The sequence below is a fragment of the Scaptodrosophila lebanonensis genome, unplaced genomic scaffold (genome assembly GCF_003285725.1).
Source record: "Scaptodrosophila lebanonensis strain 11010-0011.00,11010-0021.00 unplaced genomic scaffold, SlebRS2 tig00000001-arrow-pilon, whole genome shotgun sequence".
NCBI classification, from domain to species: Eukaryota; Metazoa; Arthropoda; class Insecta; order Diptera; family Drosophilidae; genus Scaptodrosophila; species Scaptodrosophila lebanonensis.
In genome coordinates this window covers 5838438-5857028 of record NW_022060529.1, presented here as the reverse complement: position 1 = coordinate 5857028, position 18591 = coordinate 5838438, and the positions used below count along the sequence as shown (strand labels likewise).

General features: G+C 40.6%; 2 protein-coding genes across 2 annotated transcripts in view; one reads left to right on the top strand and one right to left on the bottom strand.

Annotated features, from left to right (window-relative positions):
* The window catches only part of LOC115624083, a 73053-nt gene that overhangs the window by 24023 nt on the left and 30439 nt on the right, over positions 1-18591 (top strand). The window lies entirely within an intron of this gene.
* Positions 956-2593, bottom strand: LOC115624094 (odorant receptor 45a). The gene is given in 4 exon segments (XM_030518687.1): positions 956-1005; positions 1591-1750; positions 1806-2224; positions 2227-2593. Coding segments are annotated over 4 exon segments (996 nt in total).

The window sequence follows — 18591 nt, the reverse complement described above, 5'->3', positions numbered from 1 at the left end:
GCATAGGTACTATTTGTCTAGTTGACTGCAACTGTCAACTGGCTTCTGCGGCTGTGTGGCTCTTTGTGTGTGTGTGTGTGTGTGTGTGTGTGTGTGTGTGTTTGTGGGAGCATTGTGCAAACTTTTGTAATTTAATAATAAAATTCTTACTGTGCATTTGCGCAGCGAAAAGTCAACAACTTTGACTGCGATGACTACCCATGTTAAGTTGTTACTGCAACATCAGAATCTCAGCAGTTGGTAGCACGTAAAATTCCTCGAGCTGAGCAGCCACATTCCTCATAGCATGCCATAACCCAGTCAGCTCTGCTCACCTGGTTGCCTGCCAGCCTGCCAGCCTCTCCCCCTGCCCCCTGCCCTCCTGCCGCCCGTGGTCGAACCTAATGTCTGCGCACAGCTGGCGGCATCCCACATAGTTTATGTCGTTATTTTTGTGCTCCTTGTTGTTCCTCTTTTTGTTGTAGCTCCGATTGTTTGTGTTGTTGCATATTTTTAGTATACAAATTCCGCTAAGCTGCCAGCATAGCTTGCTGCACACACACATACATATACATATATGCACACATACCTATGAATGCACGAACACGTTCGCCTATCTTATAGAATACCTCATGAATTTCAATTTGACGACAACGTTTATGTGCACTTGCCTTTTTATGCTGCCACCAACTGTGGCATGCCGCCTTCACCCGTCTATGCCTCCATCTGTCTGTTAGTCTGTCTGTGTGTCTGCTCTCCACATATCCGACCATAATTTGGTTACGTTTCGTTGCTTTTTTAAGCAAAACAAATGAGACAACAATTGCGACACACATTTATTTCTTATTCTAACAAGGCAAATGCTTAAGCATAAAATGTTTCCAATCTCAACAAATTAGTGCATAATTTGACAACGGTATAGGTATAGCGAAGTATAAGCGAAGTATAAGCAAAGAGAGAGAGAGAGAGAGGTCGTCTAACGCTCCAGCGTTTTCAGCATTGCCAAGAAAGAGCCGGCTGTTCTGACTACCTGCAGAACAAATATAGTTAGCGATTAGATATATTGGTTAATCACGTAGAACATTTAATTAAGAAACAACAAAATGAAAACAAAGTTTGAAAGATGCCCCTGCGAGGTGTATACATGTATATTCTTGCAGTCATTATAATTCCTTACTGATCTTGTTATGAAGTCATCTAAGAGCTGTTTCCCAATATCCATAGATTGAAATTCAGATGAATTTTAAAAACATTTATTTCTTGAACATGGGCTGACAGGCTAGGGAATATTATTTAGTGAGGTGTAATTTGAAATTATAGCAAGCATTGTAGCTGATTCTTTAAAGTAATAATACTATATATAATTTTTAATCAAGGAAATTGTAAGCTAGTAAGATAATTTGTAGATGGGCAGATACTTTTGTTTGTATTTTGTGTGTTGAAAAAAATCGGAGAATTCGGTTACTTTTTTTTACTCGGTGAGGAGAAGCAAGAAACCTAGACTAGAATTCTCGACACTGGAGTCTGCTCAAAATAATTGCTTGCCCATACACCTTAGAATGTATATCAGTCTGGTAAAATAATTGGAAATGTTCATCTTTTCACAACCACTTACCCAAAGTAGCAACGGCAAATCAACATCAAACATAAAGCCTGAAATCTTAGACGCATGTTGAGCTCGCATTATCATAAAGTGGAGTATCCTGCGAGAATTCAGTGTAACGCGTGGCCAATCGAAGCTGTCATATATAGAATTGGCCAATTGTAGGCTCTACAAGTAATATTGTGCTAGAATTGTGAGAGGGCCAAGTAATGTTCAACCCTACCTGCTGCTTTAAATACTCGCCACCGTAACAATATGTGCTTAGCTGAAAAAGTACGGTCATTAGAAAGCCGATACGAAAGGGGACTTGCGCATTCCAATCGGCGCGACTAAATCGATATATGTTCATGGTTAACTGCAGAAAGCTTAGAGTGTACTGCACTAGGAGGATCTCGGCATAGACTCTCCCCAGTTCCTTGGCCAGTTCTAGGACGACACAATGCAGTTGCACACATGCGATTAGTGTGGATTTTCTGGTGGCACCGTCATTTTTTTTCGACGCCAAGTGGAGGCCCTGCTGAAGAATGTGAAAATGTGCCACGATGTTGTGGGCCAGCCAGCAGAAGAGAGTGTCTGCACTCACTAAAGTAGAGACGGCACCAAAAGTGGTGAACATGGTCCACGCATAGATAGGCCAATGTCCTTGCTGATGTCCAACCAAAAATCAAAACTCAAAGGTGTTTCTGGCCGGAAGCGACCCGTCTGTAGATATTCGTATAGTCCGAAGATTAAAGGGGACGTCGCTGGCACCAGGACCGTGGCAATAGCTGCCACTCGAAATGGTCTCGTAATGCGCCGCTCCCGAATATTCTGTTGCTCGATCAGTGTCAACTGCAAGGCTGTTGCACTGGAATTTAGAGAGTGGACGCGATCTATCAGCGCCCCCAGTCGTTGCCGCTTCCATATAATCATAGCCAACTTGCTGGTGTTCAGCGAACCTTGCCACACGAGGGCGAAGGCGTCGGTTAAAATAATCAGGTTATTGGAATTTTACAGCCCATAGATAATCATAGGCGCAAGATTCGTAAAGAATGAGATGAAAATCAACACGTAATACGGTTACGGTAACGCTCGCTTGAACCTCCCATCTGCGTGCGTGTGTGTGGGTGTACGTGGGTGGGCGTGTTTGTGGTGTTTTGATTGGAATTTCCAATTTCATACAATAATAGTCGTAGTTTGTTGATAGCAGCTTGTGTTAAAGGAAGGCGTCAACTGTAAATACTAGGCAGTACAGCCCAAGTAAACATTTGCATAAATACCCGTAGTTGAAATTCCAATTGGTCTTTTATTTATTTATTTGTTTTTTGCCACCCACAGCATTTCGTATGCAACATTTTTATTTTTAATTAACATTTGTAAATGCATATTATGGTGCTTGTACCGTCGCCGTTGCCCACAATTTGATTTTGGAGGCATGTTCAATTTCACATGCCACAGGCTCAATCGCAATCACAGCTCATCGGCTTAGTTGGTCAGACTCCATTGTCTAGCCACAATCTCTACTAGAATGGTGACAACTTCAATTTCAATTCTCTCTATGCCATCAGCAGGAGAAGTAAAAGTATGAGGACAACAACAAAAATTACGAACACATTTCTATTAGAATGCAATTATGCAGAGCATTGACAATGGGTGAATAAAATTGCTATCCCACTATTAATTATTGTCCTGCCCCACGGGCGCATGAAATTTGAAACGTGGAACGGTTGAACACACCTCCTCGGTATGGAAGCAGATGGACTTTGGACGGAGGCTCGTCGGGAAATGGAGTGGGTCGAAAGAGTAACCGTCAAGAAAATTCGCGAAAAAAGGTATTATAGTGTATACAGACAGACGGAATTCTTCGTTTTTTGACGCATCTAAAAGTTCGTGTGCGCACGCTACCATGATCCTGATGGTCCACTGAAAACTTCAGGATCCCAGGATTTCATTGCTGCGTTGCACGGGTTCCCTATCGGTTGCAAACTAACACATGTTTAACATTACAATTAATTTATTCAACATATAAATAACATGGCGACTTAATGAATTAATTCTTGTTGTTGCTTAGTTTAGCTCAAGCTAATGTTGGTTGTTTTTTTTCCGAGGACTTAGCAATATCACTAGCACAAATACTATTATACGTTACTATGTTCATTTTATTTTAAAATAAAAAGTAAAATCGGCGCGATTTTAAGAAAATGATTCGCGAGTACCACTGACTGCTGACCACCAGGAGAAAGTCTTTCACTTCCGGAAATCTCTGTTGCCTTCTTCATATTCTCATATTCTCTCAAATATTCTCATGCCTAACTTGGGGAGTTTGAATTAACGATTGGAGGTACCTTAACCAGTTTTATAAATTGTTTGGACATAACTTCAATAAGAGCAAATGTATTCCTTTTTGACCTCAGTGCACTATTTTCGTCGCAACAAATAACAGGTTGGCGACAAAGCGTTGCATACTTCAGCGCTGACCAATAAAAGAAAAAAGTATTTCGTGCAAACGAAAAGCGGACCACTACAGCCACCAACTGTGGCATGCCGCCATTACCCGTCTATGCTTCCGTCTATCTGCCGTCTGTTTGTCTGTCTCTCTATTTTCCACATATCCGACCATAATTTGGTTGTGTTTCGTTGCTTTTTAAGCAAAACAAATGAGACAACACTTGCGGCACACATTTATTTCTTATTCTAACAAGGCAAATGCTTAAGCATAAAATGCTTGCAATCTCAACAAATTAGTGCATAATTTGACAACGGTATAGGTATAGCGAAGTATAACCAGAGAGAGAGAGAGAGATAGAGAGAGAGAGAGAAAGCTTGTGAGGGCGTAGCTTAGGCAGAGGTCGTCTAACGCTCCAGCGTTTTCAGCATTGCCAAGAAAGAGCCGGCTGTTCTGACTACCTGCAGAAAAAATATAGTTAACAATTAGATTTAATGGCTAATGAGATAGTATCTTTAATTAGAAACCAACAAAATGAAAACAAAATTAAAAAGATGCCCCTGCGAGGTGTATACATAGGTATACCATTATTCTTGCAGTCATTATAATTCCTGACTGATCTTGTTATGAAGTCATCGATTTAAATTCAATTGGTGAACATCGGCTAACATGCTAAGGAATATTATTTAGTAAGGACTAATTTTAAATTGGAGCAAGCATTTTAGCTGACTCTTTAAAGTAATAATTTATAATTTCTAATCAAGGAAGTTGTAACCTAGTAAGATTAATTGTACTTCTGTTTGTGTTTTATGTTTCGAATAAGCTCTGAGAATTCGGTTGCGTTTTGATTAATCGGAGAAAGGAAAGGGGAACTCTCGACTAGCATTCTTTACACTGGAGTCGGCTCAAGATAATTGGCTAAGATTCTTATGCTCTAAGGCTTGCCCAAACACTATACTATGAATATCACCCTGGTATAATTTTTGAAATGCCCATCTTTTCACAACCACTTACCCAAAGTAGCAACGGCAAATCAACATCAAACATAATGCCTGAAATTTTAGACGCACGTTGAGCTCGCATCATGATAAATAGCAGTATTCTGCGAGATTCCAGTGGAACATGCGGCCAATCGAAACTTTCATATATAGAATTGGCCAATTGTAAGCTCTACAAGTAATATTGTTCTAGAATTGTGAGAGGGCCAAGTAATGTTCAACCCTACCTGCTGCTTTAAATACTCGCCACCGTAACAATATGTGCTTAGCTGAAAAAGTACGGTCATTAGAAAGCCGATACGAAAGGGGACTTGCGCATTCCAATCGGCGCGACTAAATCGATATATGTTCATGGTTAACTGCAGAAAGCTTAGAGTGTACTGCACTAGGAGGATCTCGGCATAGACTCTCCCCAGTTCCTTGGCCAGTTCTAGGACGACACAATGCAGTTGCACACATGCGATTAGTGTGGATTTTCTGGTGGCACCACCATTTTTTTTCGCTACGAAGTGGATCCCCTGCTGAAGAATGTGAAAATGTGCCACGATGTTGTGGGCCAGCCAGAAAAAGACAGTGTCTGCGCTCACAAAAGTACAGACGGCACCAAAAGTGGTTAGCGTGGACAACGTATACACAGCCCAATAGTAGTACGGCTTGCTGATGTCCAACCAAAAATCAAAACTCCAAGGTGTTTCTGGCCGGAAGCGACCCGTCTGTAGATATTCGTATAGTCCGAAGATTAAAGGAGTCGTCGCTGGAACCCAGACTGTGGCAAAAGCTGCCACTCGAAATGGTCTCGTAATGCGCCGCTCCCGAATATTCTGTTGCTCGATCAGTGTCAATTGCAAGGCTGTTGCACTGGAATTTAGAGAGTGGACACGATCTATCAGCGCCCCCAGCCGTTGTCGCTTCCATATAAGCAAAGCCAGCTTGCTGGTGTTCAGCGAACCTTGCCACACGATGGCAAAGGAGTCGGTTAAAATAATCAGGTTATTGAAATTTTGCAGCCCATTGATAATCATAGACACAATACTGGTAACGAATAAGATGAAAATCAGCACTATGTTCAGGGGATTTTTCACTTGGAGTCCTGGCGACTGCATGTTGAAGCCCAAGAAGGACAGAGCCTGGCGCTGTACACCGAAATAGCCGGCGCCAAGAGCAGCAATGGAATGCGCGGCCATTCTGTGGGTAGAACTATGTTTTGATTTCAAACCTCAGTGAAACAGCAGCTTTTATACCAAACACGTAAACTAAGGACTGAGCTGGAAGCTTTGACCTGGCTAAGTGGTTGTTGCCGCCCATGAAATTGTGCTCTGAAATATTTATTGTCTCCGTTAAATAGGAAACGTGATACGGTTACGGTAACGCTCGCTTCAACTTCCCCATCTGTGTGTGTTTGAGTATGCATGTGTGTGTGGGTGTGCGTGGGTGGGCGTGGGTGGGCGTGGGTGGGCGTGTTTGTGGTGTTTTGATTGGAATTTCCAATTTCATACAATAATAGTCGTAGTTTGTTGATAGCAGCTTGTGTTAAAGGAGGGCGTCAACTGTAAATACTAGGCAGTACAGCCCAAGTAAACATTTGCATAAATACCCGTAGTTGAAATTCCAATTGGTCTTTTATTTATTTATTTGTTTTTTGCCACCCACAGCATTTCGTATGCAACATTTTTATTTTTAATTAACATTTGTAAATGCATATTATCGTGCTTGTACCGTCGCCGTTGCCCACAATTTGATTTTGGAGGCATGTTCAATTTCACATGCCACAGGCTCAATCGCAATCACAGCTCATCGGCTTAGTTGGTCAGACTCCATTGTCTGCCCACAAGCTCTACTACAATGGTCACAATTTCAATTTCAATTCTCTCTATGCCATCAGCAGGAGAAGTATGAGGACAACAACAAAAATTACGAACACATTTCTATTAGAATGCAATTATGCAGAGCATTGACAATGGGTGAATAAAATTGCTGTCCCACTATTAATTATTATCTTGCCCCACGGGCGCATGAAATTCCATTAGGCTCTTACTTTATTCATGCGTAATTGAATTAGGCGCTGCCCCAACCCTGCCCATCCAACTGAAATATGACAACTCTGCCTGAAGACGCCTAATTGGAAATTCCTGACCAACGAAACCGGCGAGCCGAGCCCGTGGGTCCAAAGTGTGCAAATCAACGAGTAAATCTGCTGGTACTTGGGCACGCTTTGACGCCACGCCTAAATGCTAAACAATTGACCCACATGGTGGGGTGCCTCGCCGTTGTTGTTTGCCTTGTTGTTGGGTAAATGCACAAATCGTTCGAAAAGAGGTTTTACGAGTATAATAGCGATTTGCTCAAAGAAAAAAGGGTGTTTTCTTCGTGCAGGCTTTCCAACTTAATGTCACTTTAATTACTTAAAAGCTTCAACTCAAAAAGAATTTGTATTAAACGCTGTATAAAACCATTGTTGTGTTTAAAATTCTGTTTGCTTTTAAACTTACTTAAGCAAAATGGCCGTAAAATGTATATTTGTCAGTCTTGAAAAAATGGAATTAACATTAACAGGTAGTAACATTTAGAAACAAAATATTTATAAATTGCCAATAACGAATTTAAAGAGAGATACAGAGAATCTTTAAAATGAAAACAAGAGAGACGGCTACAGTCGAGCTAGTCCGACACTGAAATGCCCTGTACCTAAAAAAACTCTCGTCGCAGTTTGTGGGCGTAGTACTAGAGTGAAGTCGTTCTGATTAATATGTATGAAATCTAAAACCAAAGTAGGTAATTGTATATAGATTACGTGTGTCTAATGTAGCTCTCGAAATGTGTACAGTATTGATGAAATTAATGGAGGAAAATAAAATAAACTCGTGTTCCCTGGATACCAAGTTTGGTGAATGTGGGTTCTCCCGTCTCCGCAATCCAGACGCTTATCCAGACAGACATGGCTCTATCGATTCGTCCACTCATGCTGATTAAGAATATATATGCTTTATGGGGTGGGAGATGCCTCTTTCTGCTTGTGACATTTTTTTATTTTTTTATGTATTCATGTCAACAAACATTGACTGTCGACATAGGAAAACAATATACTAAAAACATTATAAGTTAGGAAAGCCTAAGTAGGCGAAATCTAAACAAATATTAATATCTAGTAAAACGCCTTCGACCCGGTCGGGGAATATTATTTGCCTTTTTGCTGGCTATATTTACTTTGCACTATCTAATATACCCTTTTTAGCTTACGGCTTCAGGGTATAACAAATTTAATACGCAATTGATGATGGACCGTTGTATATGAGCTTTATTGTTGATTTATTGAGTAGTTTTATTCATTAAGCATTATAGTACAGCCGCGAGGGAGAGGTAAATAGAAAATTGTAAATGTGTGTCACACGAAGAACTAGACGTGGCAGACTCCACAAAGTGTATACATATTTATGAGCGTAGCTAGACAAATTGATCTAGATATGCCCGGTCATCGGTGAGTTCATCCATCTGTCTGCCTGTATTTCAGACTCCCTGCTTCATATGTGAGTGCTACTTATTTAGTATAAAATGCAATTAAAAGGTGTGTCTAATAACCTTCGACATATTCGAAAATTATTATTTTTCTTAAATAGAAAACGGGTAAAAAAAGGAATATGTATGTATACTTAGCATGCCTATAGCTAAGCAGAATCTTCTTGCCAAGTTTTTTGACTCTTCATAATTTGTTAAAATCATGTGCTCGGACGAGCAGACGGACTGAGAATAAATGCGACTTGTTAACTGTTGGTGACCGTAAAGCGAATTCTTTTTGTGGCATAATGAGCAAAACTCAGTAAAATTGATGTACTTCATACTTAAATTATGTTTGTATCTACCATTGTTCTGCCTAAGATGCGAGTATGTCCATTGTATTTTATACAAATTAGTCGCCTGCGGTCTGAGGCCTGACGACGCTGTTGCGCCTACATACATCAATGGCACGCCTCAGCTTTTGAAACACATTTTAGTCTGGCTTTGGGCATATTACGGAATAAAGCCAAAGAAGTTATGGGACTGGATGTATGTTTGTGAGGAAATAATTGTGTGGTGGCGCGCTGAAATAAAAACAAACTTATTAAAATATTAATAAAGTTTTTCTTGCTGTAAGCTGCGCACTTACCCGACGGCGGTGTTATTGCCAAACTCATTGTTGTTATTGTTGCCTTTGTGGCCAACAGACTTGAAATTCATTCACCTGCTTGCCAAAGTCACTTTCATTTACTTTAAGGCGCGCAGGTTGACCACGAAGCAAGAACTTTATCTCACACTCCCTTTGCCAGGCCTCATATGCGATGTTTACAAGCGAAATTGATATTTTTTGCAAAATATTTGCACAGCATGCGCCTTCATGTGTGCGCAAAAACACACTCGCACACTCATACTTGTACGAGTACATTTCCACACACGCACACCCCGTCTCATATTGGAGTGTGGCCAAGCGCTGTGTCTCGATCATTTTCATGTTGATAGGCGGGAGGGGAGGAGTCGAAAACGAGGCTCTTCAGGCGCACTTCAGGACACATCCGTGTTTCGACACTTTGTTTTACTAGCTCGCGCATTTTTCTGCTCCATTGTGTCAGTATGTGCCAGTGAGTGCGTAAGTCGTTTAGTGGCTTTGTTGCTGGCTGGTCGGTTTCTTTTGTGTTTCGGTTTTATGTGCGCATTTCCGGCCTTTTTGGGGTGGCACAAAGGTTATAAAAAAAACTGCCACTTTCCCACACATCTGCCTTCATACTCGCACATACCTATGCAACATGGCTTGTGAAGCTGTCTGACGTCTGTGCAATCCACTTCAGCGTTTTAAACAACTACCAAAATATTTCACTTGATGTTGCTCATTTGTTGTTGCTGCTGATGCTGTTGTTTGCTGCGGCTCTTGTAAGTACATGCAATTTGTTAGCCATTTTACAACAGCAGCACACAAACAACAGCAGCCACTCGAGCGAATGTGTTCCGCAAGAGTAGTCCAGAAATTGAATAAAGTTGTCATATGTAGTATATACATGTTGTCTGCCTTGTCCCTGTTGTGGCTGCTGTTGCTTTTGATGCTGCAGGTCTTGGGGTCTTGAAGTCTAACGAGGTTGTAGATAGACAGCGAAGGATATGAAGCGAGCATCATTCAATAAAAAATTAATATGAAAACATTCAATGAGCGTGGCACAAAGGCGCCAGGCAGCAAGCAGAGCTCGTGCCTAACTGCGCAACCTGCATATACTCGTCTACTGTATGTTTGTGGCTCTGTGTTTGGCACGGAAATCACAGGTAATGAGGTTTTATTTTCGCTGCGAGCCAGCACATAGTCGTAACATGTGCGCAGCGCAAGCGGCGTCTAAATGCTGGAGCAGCAGGAGCAGCAGGAGCAACAAAAAGCAAAGCAAGCTAATAAAAACATATGCGGCAGGTGATTGTGTGTGTTGTGAATACACACACACACACAAATACTGTGTGTATGTGAGACCTTTGCGGTATTATGTAAGCTGATATGCATGCAACACTTTCGTCCGCTTCCTTTTCTTTTTTTACATGCAACAGCGCTGATTATACCAAACTTGTTTACTTATGCTGCTCGTGTTTGGGCAACACTGCCATGAACAGTAACAGTTACTGCGGGCGCACACAAAAGGCAGCCAACCCACGGACACCCACAATACCCACAACACACACATATCCACACATTCAGTGAAAAAGTGCAAATTTCAGCATAACCATGCACTTAGCGCCACAGAGCTCTATAGAGCTCAGCCCTGTGTAAATTTCGACTTATACGCGCCCACGCTCCACGACAGCAGAGCAAACAAAGGCGGACTAGCTGGTGAGCCTTTGAACGAAATGGCAGCGCGCGATAGGCGACAATGTCATTGGGCTGCCAAACTATCTTCCAAATCATGCACACAGGCCAATTGACACAACAGAGCTTGGAGGATATCAGGATTCGATCTGAAAAAAATGAGCTCTACAAAAATATAGAAATGCATTCAATGCGCTCCTTGTATCGCTCTGTCATCCTTAAATTGGACTAAAGATCGATAGTAAAGGTACAAAATATCTGATCCCAGCAACTTTTAACTTGTGATATTTTCAATTTCATTTGAATTTCCAGTCAAACATGTATTCGTAAGTTTCTTGAATTCTGGCATGGGTCGCAGCACAACTGAGCCCCTAAAAGTATGCTATTCTTAATTTCAATATTATTTTCCACCTAACGGACACGGTGGGAAGAAAATGTTGCAAAAACATTTGAATCGAATTTGAAGCGAATTCAAGTTGACGAAATGGCCAACTAGTGATTTGAATACTTTTTTTTAAAGTATTCTTCTCCTTTTCGCGCAATGAATTAAGTAAATCAGAAAAATTGTGATTGCCTAGTTAAAAAAATTTTAAATTTTTTATAAACCCATAAGAACCATTACCCACACAGATCTGCACTAAAGTGAACTAAGCCCTTTATATTTGAGTGCTAGTTATTCCATTTCATAATGGGAGGAAACAAGTGACTCCCCTCCCTTTATGTGGCCAGCTGAGTACACAGACTTTGCAGAGCTCAAATTAATTTTGCCAAAAACTAAGTAATATAGCCGCAAAAAACCGGCAAAGGGACCCACAGACAGGCATCCACGCAACCAAGCAATGGGGCGGTGTCTAAGGCTCAACTGCGCCGTGGCTGATTACACGAATAATGAAAAATAAAAAAAAGCATACGAACGAGTGCGGCGAGGGTTAAGTGGTATTAAGTGAGTGTTTGTTTTGTTGTGTTGCGGTCTTTTAGAAACATGTGCTATGTGCGTGCGCTGGTGTGTGTATCAGTTTTACAAATTGAAAGAGCCCTGAAGAGGGGCGCGAGCAGCGTTTGAAGCGCATATTGAATTTCATTTCATATATTGAGCTGCCCCAGATAACCTGCTTCAAACGCGGAACTTCAGAGCACGTGCTTTCGTGTGAAGTGTGCTCAAGTGTGGTAATAAATATGCATAAATAAAATACTTTCATATGTTCAAAGGCAAATTTTTTGTTGTAGTTGGCAAATGTGGCAAGAAACGCTGCAGGAAAAGTGCGCCATAGAACATTGTGGCCCAAACTCGCAACTCTTTTAAGTGGTCTTCAAAGATGCAATTGAGTCAGATACAAGCGTGGGCCGCATAGTAAAAGGGACAACTCACGGTTATGAATATCAACAAGTTTCAAATATATATATAATACAAAAATCCACAGATGTTGCTTAGTATTTCAGTGCATTATAAATTGTATGATGAATATACGATTATTATATAATTATAAACAGTCAATCAATATACCTACCAGACCCAACTTTGAGAATGTAATGACAATACATAACGGTTAGGTGAAATGGTTTAACATTTCTTTAAGGTCTAAGATAGTTTTTTCTGTTTAATTGCATTCATTTGGTATTGCTATATAATATACGAGTTTGAAACTAAGGTGCGAACTGTGACTTCTCCGTTTGCGGAGTAGATGCCACTAGAACAACATTTTTTTTATCAACGCTTCTTTGGGAATTAAATTAGAGAAAAGCATACATGGAAAGTAAAAAGTAAAAAATAGCTTATTTTTGCATTTATGAAAGCCTAGTACTCGCAGTTAGTCATAAAGCCTTTTAAGTTTGTTAAGAAACTGAAGTAACTAAATGTACATAATACAGACTTACAAATCATTGTCTGTGCTTGTGCACTGAGAAAGGCATCCGAGACATGCCAGATGCTTATTAATTATATACAAATAGGATATAATTGACTGCAGTTGCCTCACACAAGCAACAGTGAAGCTTAGCAAATGCTTGGCATAGTTGCAAACACACACCAAACCAGATGTGTGCGGGCACTGGAGCTTGGCATGCACACACTAACATATATATATATATCTATATATGTATATTTGTACCACCCAGAGATTGAAAGAGAGAGACTGGAGCGCAAACACACGCAATTTCGCTGGCACTTTAGCACAATGAGCTAATTTTGAACAAATATTTATGCAGCAATTAAAGCAGTTCAGTCGAGTTCAGTGGAACCGGAGAGGGACGGGTAGGGCGAGGGCGGGGACGTCGCGACGTCTAACTGAATAATTTGCTGCAGTTTATTCAGCCCTGCCACAACCAATGTTCCTGTGGCCCCGCAAGTTCCTGCGGCTGTGCCACAAATCAAATATATTCTCGAAATTTACTGAACAACGCGAAAATGGCACTGGAAATTCAAAACATGAATGATGAATGGCATTGCTTCAATGCTGGCAAAACTTTTGAACCGCAACAAACTTTTGTGATTATGCCACTCGAGCAAATTCGAATATAAGGAAGGGAGATATACTCGTACATATGTATATGTAGGTGTGCGTGCAAAGTGCACATAGAAAGTTGCCATTAAGCCATCGGCAGTCGCATTACCAACTTCAATGGCAGGCCATTGGATCCAATGGATCAGCAAGCAGGGTAATAGGAAAACCAAGAGACATCGACAGTCGTCTAACGTCTAAGTAGCGCTTTGTCAGTTCATGCCAATGCGCCCTCATATGCGATGTGTCAGATGTCTTTGGCTTTTTGGCCTTTCTGCTTTTGACTTAGTAACACTTTTATCAGCTCATCTGCAGCGCCGTCAACCCATCAGTTCGCCCACTCATCTACCTAATTGAATACCTTGACGTCTGAGCGTTGTACTTGCTGCCGTCTTTGCCGCCTTTGCTGTTTTTCTACTTTTACACTCCTTCAAGGAAATCTCAGAGAATATTTCCTTTTCCGCTTGAATGACACTCGGCTCGCATGTTCAGACATGGATAACCTGCTGGTTGGCACTTTGGTACTTTGGCACGATTGTCAGCCTCCTACGGTGCTTGGAATCAAGCAATGTTGCCTTCGCCCGCATGTCATATCTGCTAGATCATACACAGTTCTTCATTATGCCATATAAGGGGCTTTTGCAACAACTAGAAATGTGTGTATCGATGTCAGTGGTTTTTCTGTGGTTGACCTTTATGCACATGTGAATAATTGAGTGAATGTTTTTGTTGATGAGGTGCACCAAAAGCTCACAAAACGCACAAACTCTATGACCCCCCTAATACAAAAAACAGAAAGAAAAAAAGAAAAACCGCAAAGGTCATCCATTTATTTGCATTCGAGTACCAATATCTACATATGTTTTTATCACTTTGCATTCATTTGCAAATCAAAACTGGTTGTAATTAGTGCTCGAAACAGAGTCATGCAACAGTATGCTGCGCACTCTCTGAGCCCCCCAATAGAATGAGTGGTCATTAATTAATTTAAAGTGACACAGCTGTCAATATGCTAATTGTTCTAATCGGCTTGCGGCCGACTTGGGCCCATCATGCTGGCCATTAATAATAAATTAATGAAGGACAGAATCTGTGGTATGCATGGGCAAGTAATTAGCAATGCAGGTGATAATTGCATGCAGCAATTGGCTTGTAAATGTACTCACAGAACACTTGATAGTCCAAATGGTTTCATGTATATCTTATTTCAAACGTGAAAGTGATCTCCCTTTTCTTGTTCAGTATCAGATTTATAAACACATTTGACATTCTAGTTCATATTTGGACATCATATTATATATTATTCCAATTATACGATTACAATTTTTAAAGCTTCCATACAAATTTAAAAGACATCCTTAAGAATTGGCTTCAGTTTTTTTTAATATTTAATATTTATTTAGATTAGAGAATCCACTTTGAGTTTAGCTAATCGGTTGTAGTGTAGTGATCTAATCACAGGTTCAAAAAAGTTGCTTAAGAAATAAAAGAAGATAAGTATTTGGGCAGACAATTTGATATTTTCGAATAGAACGAAGATTGTAGTTCCAACCCAGCCAACGATAGAAGGATGTGATTCAATTAGTATCCCCAATGAGAAATAATATAGAACTGATTATATGAATCATTTGAGTAAAGCCTAATAAGTGGTTTAAATCAATATCAATTAACATAAACTACGTTTTCACATTTGTTAAATAAATTAAGGTTTTTTTTTAGCTGTCAATCGAATATTATACTTTTATTTTAGAACATGTATTTCAATTTTTCTGAGTAATAACTAATTTTTGGACTAGCTTCTCTTTTAGCAGAAGGATTTTTGTAAGTTAAAAGAGAATGTAATTTAAAATATGATTTTTTTATGGTTTTTCCTCATGGTTTTCTTATCATTTCAACTGGTTGTGGCGATGCAAATTACATGTAATCGCTTGTCAAGTGTCAGTGGCACAAACATTTTTATTTGCGTTATTTGTATACGCGCTGTTTGCATGCCTCATGCCAGCGACTGTTCTCATTATCATGCATCAATTCGTGTGTCGAGCACATCGTTTGATGCTTTATTTCAAGGCTTTTGATCTTTTATGTGCTTTATCTATGAGCACGCTGACAGCGAGGCGAGGCAAACAAAAAATGAAAAATTTTAAATTGTGCCAACAATAGACCCCTACGCGACCTTGATGTCGGCGTTTTATAAGCGGCTCTCATCTCGTTGTCTGCTGGCTGTCGTCTGATGTCCGATGCAAATGTCAGGCAGGCAGGCAGGCAGGGCCCTGTACAATAGACGCGCATTAATCCTTAATAAGCTTTTGTTGTTGTTGTTGTTGTTGGCACACGCTAATCTGACGCTGTTAAATTGATTTAACGAAACAGATTATACATAACTATAACAACAACAACAGCAGCAGTGATAGCATTAACTACAAGCAGATACAGCAACAACAACATCAACAACGCCAAATACAGCAGCGTCAGAGTCGCTTAATATGCAAATACGTTGCCGTCAGGCGTCAAGCTGGGCCCATGTTGCGTATGCGCAATGTGAGGCTTGTTGTGAAGTGCAACACTCAGCGTTTTCTTTTTAATAGTTTGCGCGAGCAAGTGGAGCTTAATTAACATAAGCGAAAAGCCCCCCCTTCCTTCTCTAACTCTTTCGTACTCTCTCTCCTTCTCTGTCTCTCTCAGTTCACATGCCACACCCACTTTTTCACCCACTAGCAGCATTCAAATGCCTCGCAGAAATTGTCGCATACTCGTAAAATGTAAAGCGGCTGTGGGCCATGGGCAGAGGCTGTCTCTAAAACTCATAGTCAATGAGTGCGTGCTTGAAAGCTTTTACGCTACAAACACATACACATACATACATAGACATATATGTATATGTATATATGTATAAACACACACGTTCGCTCCCAACATGCAGTCAGGCACCGGATCAGCTGTCGGCTTTGGCCGCTAAATGCGGTGGACCGCTTGGCTCGTTGAATTTTGTTACAGTTGGCCCGCCCCTCGCAGCCCCCCCGCACCCCGCACCTAGCACCCATCATACCATCGACGCCTTCATAACTGCATGAGGATGAAAAAATTTTCAAGTGGAAAATTGTGAAGTGTGCGCAAAATGCAAATGTTGCCAGTTTTGTCAAATGTTGAATGTGCATTACCATGTCGCCATGCCGAGCAAATATCGAAGAAGACGAGAAAAAAAACGTATTTATATGAGACTTGCCATAACTGCGAAACTGGTCGAAATGCATATTATTCTTACGAGTATGTGTGCACATGTTTATAGAAAGCGAGGGAGCGCAATGTGATTAAGCTGTTTGTGTGGCATGAGGCTGCCTGAAACTGGCACAATGTCCTCCAATGTTGGCCATTCATTTCCTTGACCGAAGCGCAACCCGAAGCAAAATTATCCACATTCTTTATTATGCACGGCATGCCATTGTCTAAGTATTGGTTTTGGGGGGTGCAGTTTTTTTATGTGTGCATGTGTTTTTAACTAAAAATAGCTTGCAGTGTTCTCTCTCTCTATCTCCCTCACTTACTCTTTAATGCTGTCTCTCGAACTCAGTCCGAAAACGGATAATGTTGACGTCAGCTGATTTTTGTACGCAGCCAGAGCAAATAGAAACAATAACGGCACCATTGTGCAAGAACAACAACAATAACAATGAAACAAACACGAAAATGCAAATAATAAATGCGGTAAAGCGTAAAAGGAAACGATGCTGCATGGCCAACATTTGTGGCTTTCGGGTTTTGTTTTAGTTGTTGCGGTTGCCATTTTGTTGCGAGTACGCTAAAGGGACAATAAAAGCAACAACAACAACACCAAGAGCACAACTGTAATATCAGCAGCAACAATCTTCGCTGTTGTTGTTATTGCTGTTGTTGTTAGTTATTTCGTATGCGCGCAGGAAATTATGTGCGCGTGGGCAACTAAGAGTAATACAGCATCAACAAACTATTACATACATACGTCCTTGCTACCCAAGAACGGTACATACTAGTCAAAAAGGGAACTAAAATATAAAATATTAAAATTTGAAATTAATGTAGAAGCGTCACACTTTAATTTTTTTTTCTTTTTGAGAGAACAACTCAACTTTTTTCAAAATGAAAATTACCGGGAAGAGTTACGGGCTTAGTCTCAAAAAATTGAAGTATACAGATAAAAACATTTTACAAGCAATCGCTTCAGGCTAAAGACTACTAACAGCCAAATTTAGTAATAAATAAATAATAAATAAAGTTTCAATTGTTAATTGTGATTGTAATTGGCAAGAAACAGATACAGCTTGCAGTGAACTGAAAACAACCGAATTACGTTTGAAATGATATGTCGTTGCTAATGAAATGAAGAGATTATCTGAAGTTTCCTGCTTAATTAGTAGTATCCAGTTGATATATTTTCACTTGTCACTCCCACTTTAAGGACTCACTTTCAAACCGAGTGCTTACTGTGCAAATATAGTATACGACTATACAAATGTATTAAATTCCTGTAAGTGCTCTCCATTGCCATCAATTCAATGTCATTATAATATTGAATCAGTTTCGGCCCATCAGTAAACACTTGGGGCCTAGTTCGGCCCACTTGAGCTTTTGTTTATGGAAATCAAAACGGTTATCCTTCCCACAGCGTTTATAGGTTCAGGCCACAGCAATGCTCAGCAACATAGATAGTTTCTACCTTCTGCCTCTGTCGCTGTAGCTACCATCTACCTATTTATCTTGCCAGCACTAACGCCCAACAGTTTTCGTCCTCCTGTGCTCTTCTGTGCTTTGTGTTCTAGGTTGTATTTCGCTCGTTTCACTTTTCTTTTTTTCATTTTCATTTCTGCGCCAGCTCATCTTTCTTTTGCCCAGCTCAGCGCAATCCTTGGCGTGTTTCCGCCTTCGTAAGTCGTGTGCACGTATATATGTTTGTGTGTGTGTAGCAGCCTTTACTCAAAGCTTCAGCAACCTTATCTCGTCGCTCATGTTGCTGTTGCAATTTCATTTTCCACTATTGCATGTTTCAGGCTTTTTTTCGAACATTTTTTTGTGAATAAGTATAGCATACTTTTGGGGGCGCCAACGCAACTCAAGGCAAGCGTCCAATTTGCTGCGCGCGCTCTTAATAGCTGCTTAGTTGTGCATATAAAATGCCCAGTAAGCTCTCCAAAGGACTTGTGTGTGTGTGTGTGTGTGTGGGCAATTAGGCTTTTGTCTCTGTGGCAATATGCAAAACATAAGCCGCCATTAACACCGCCTTTGTCTTCACATGATATGCGCATTGT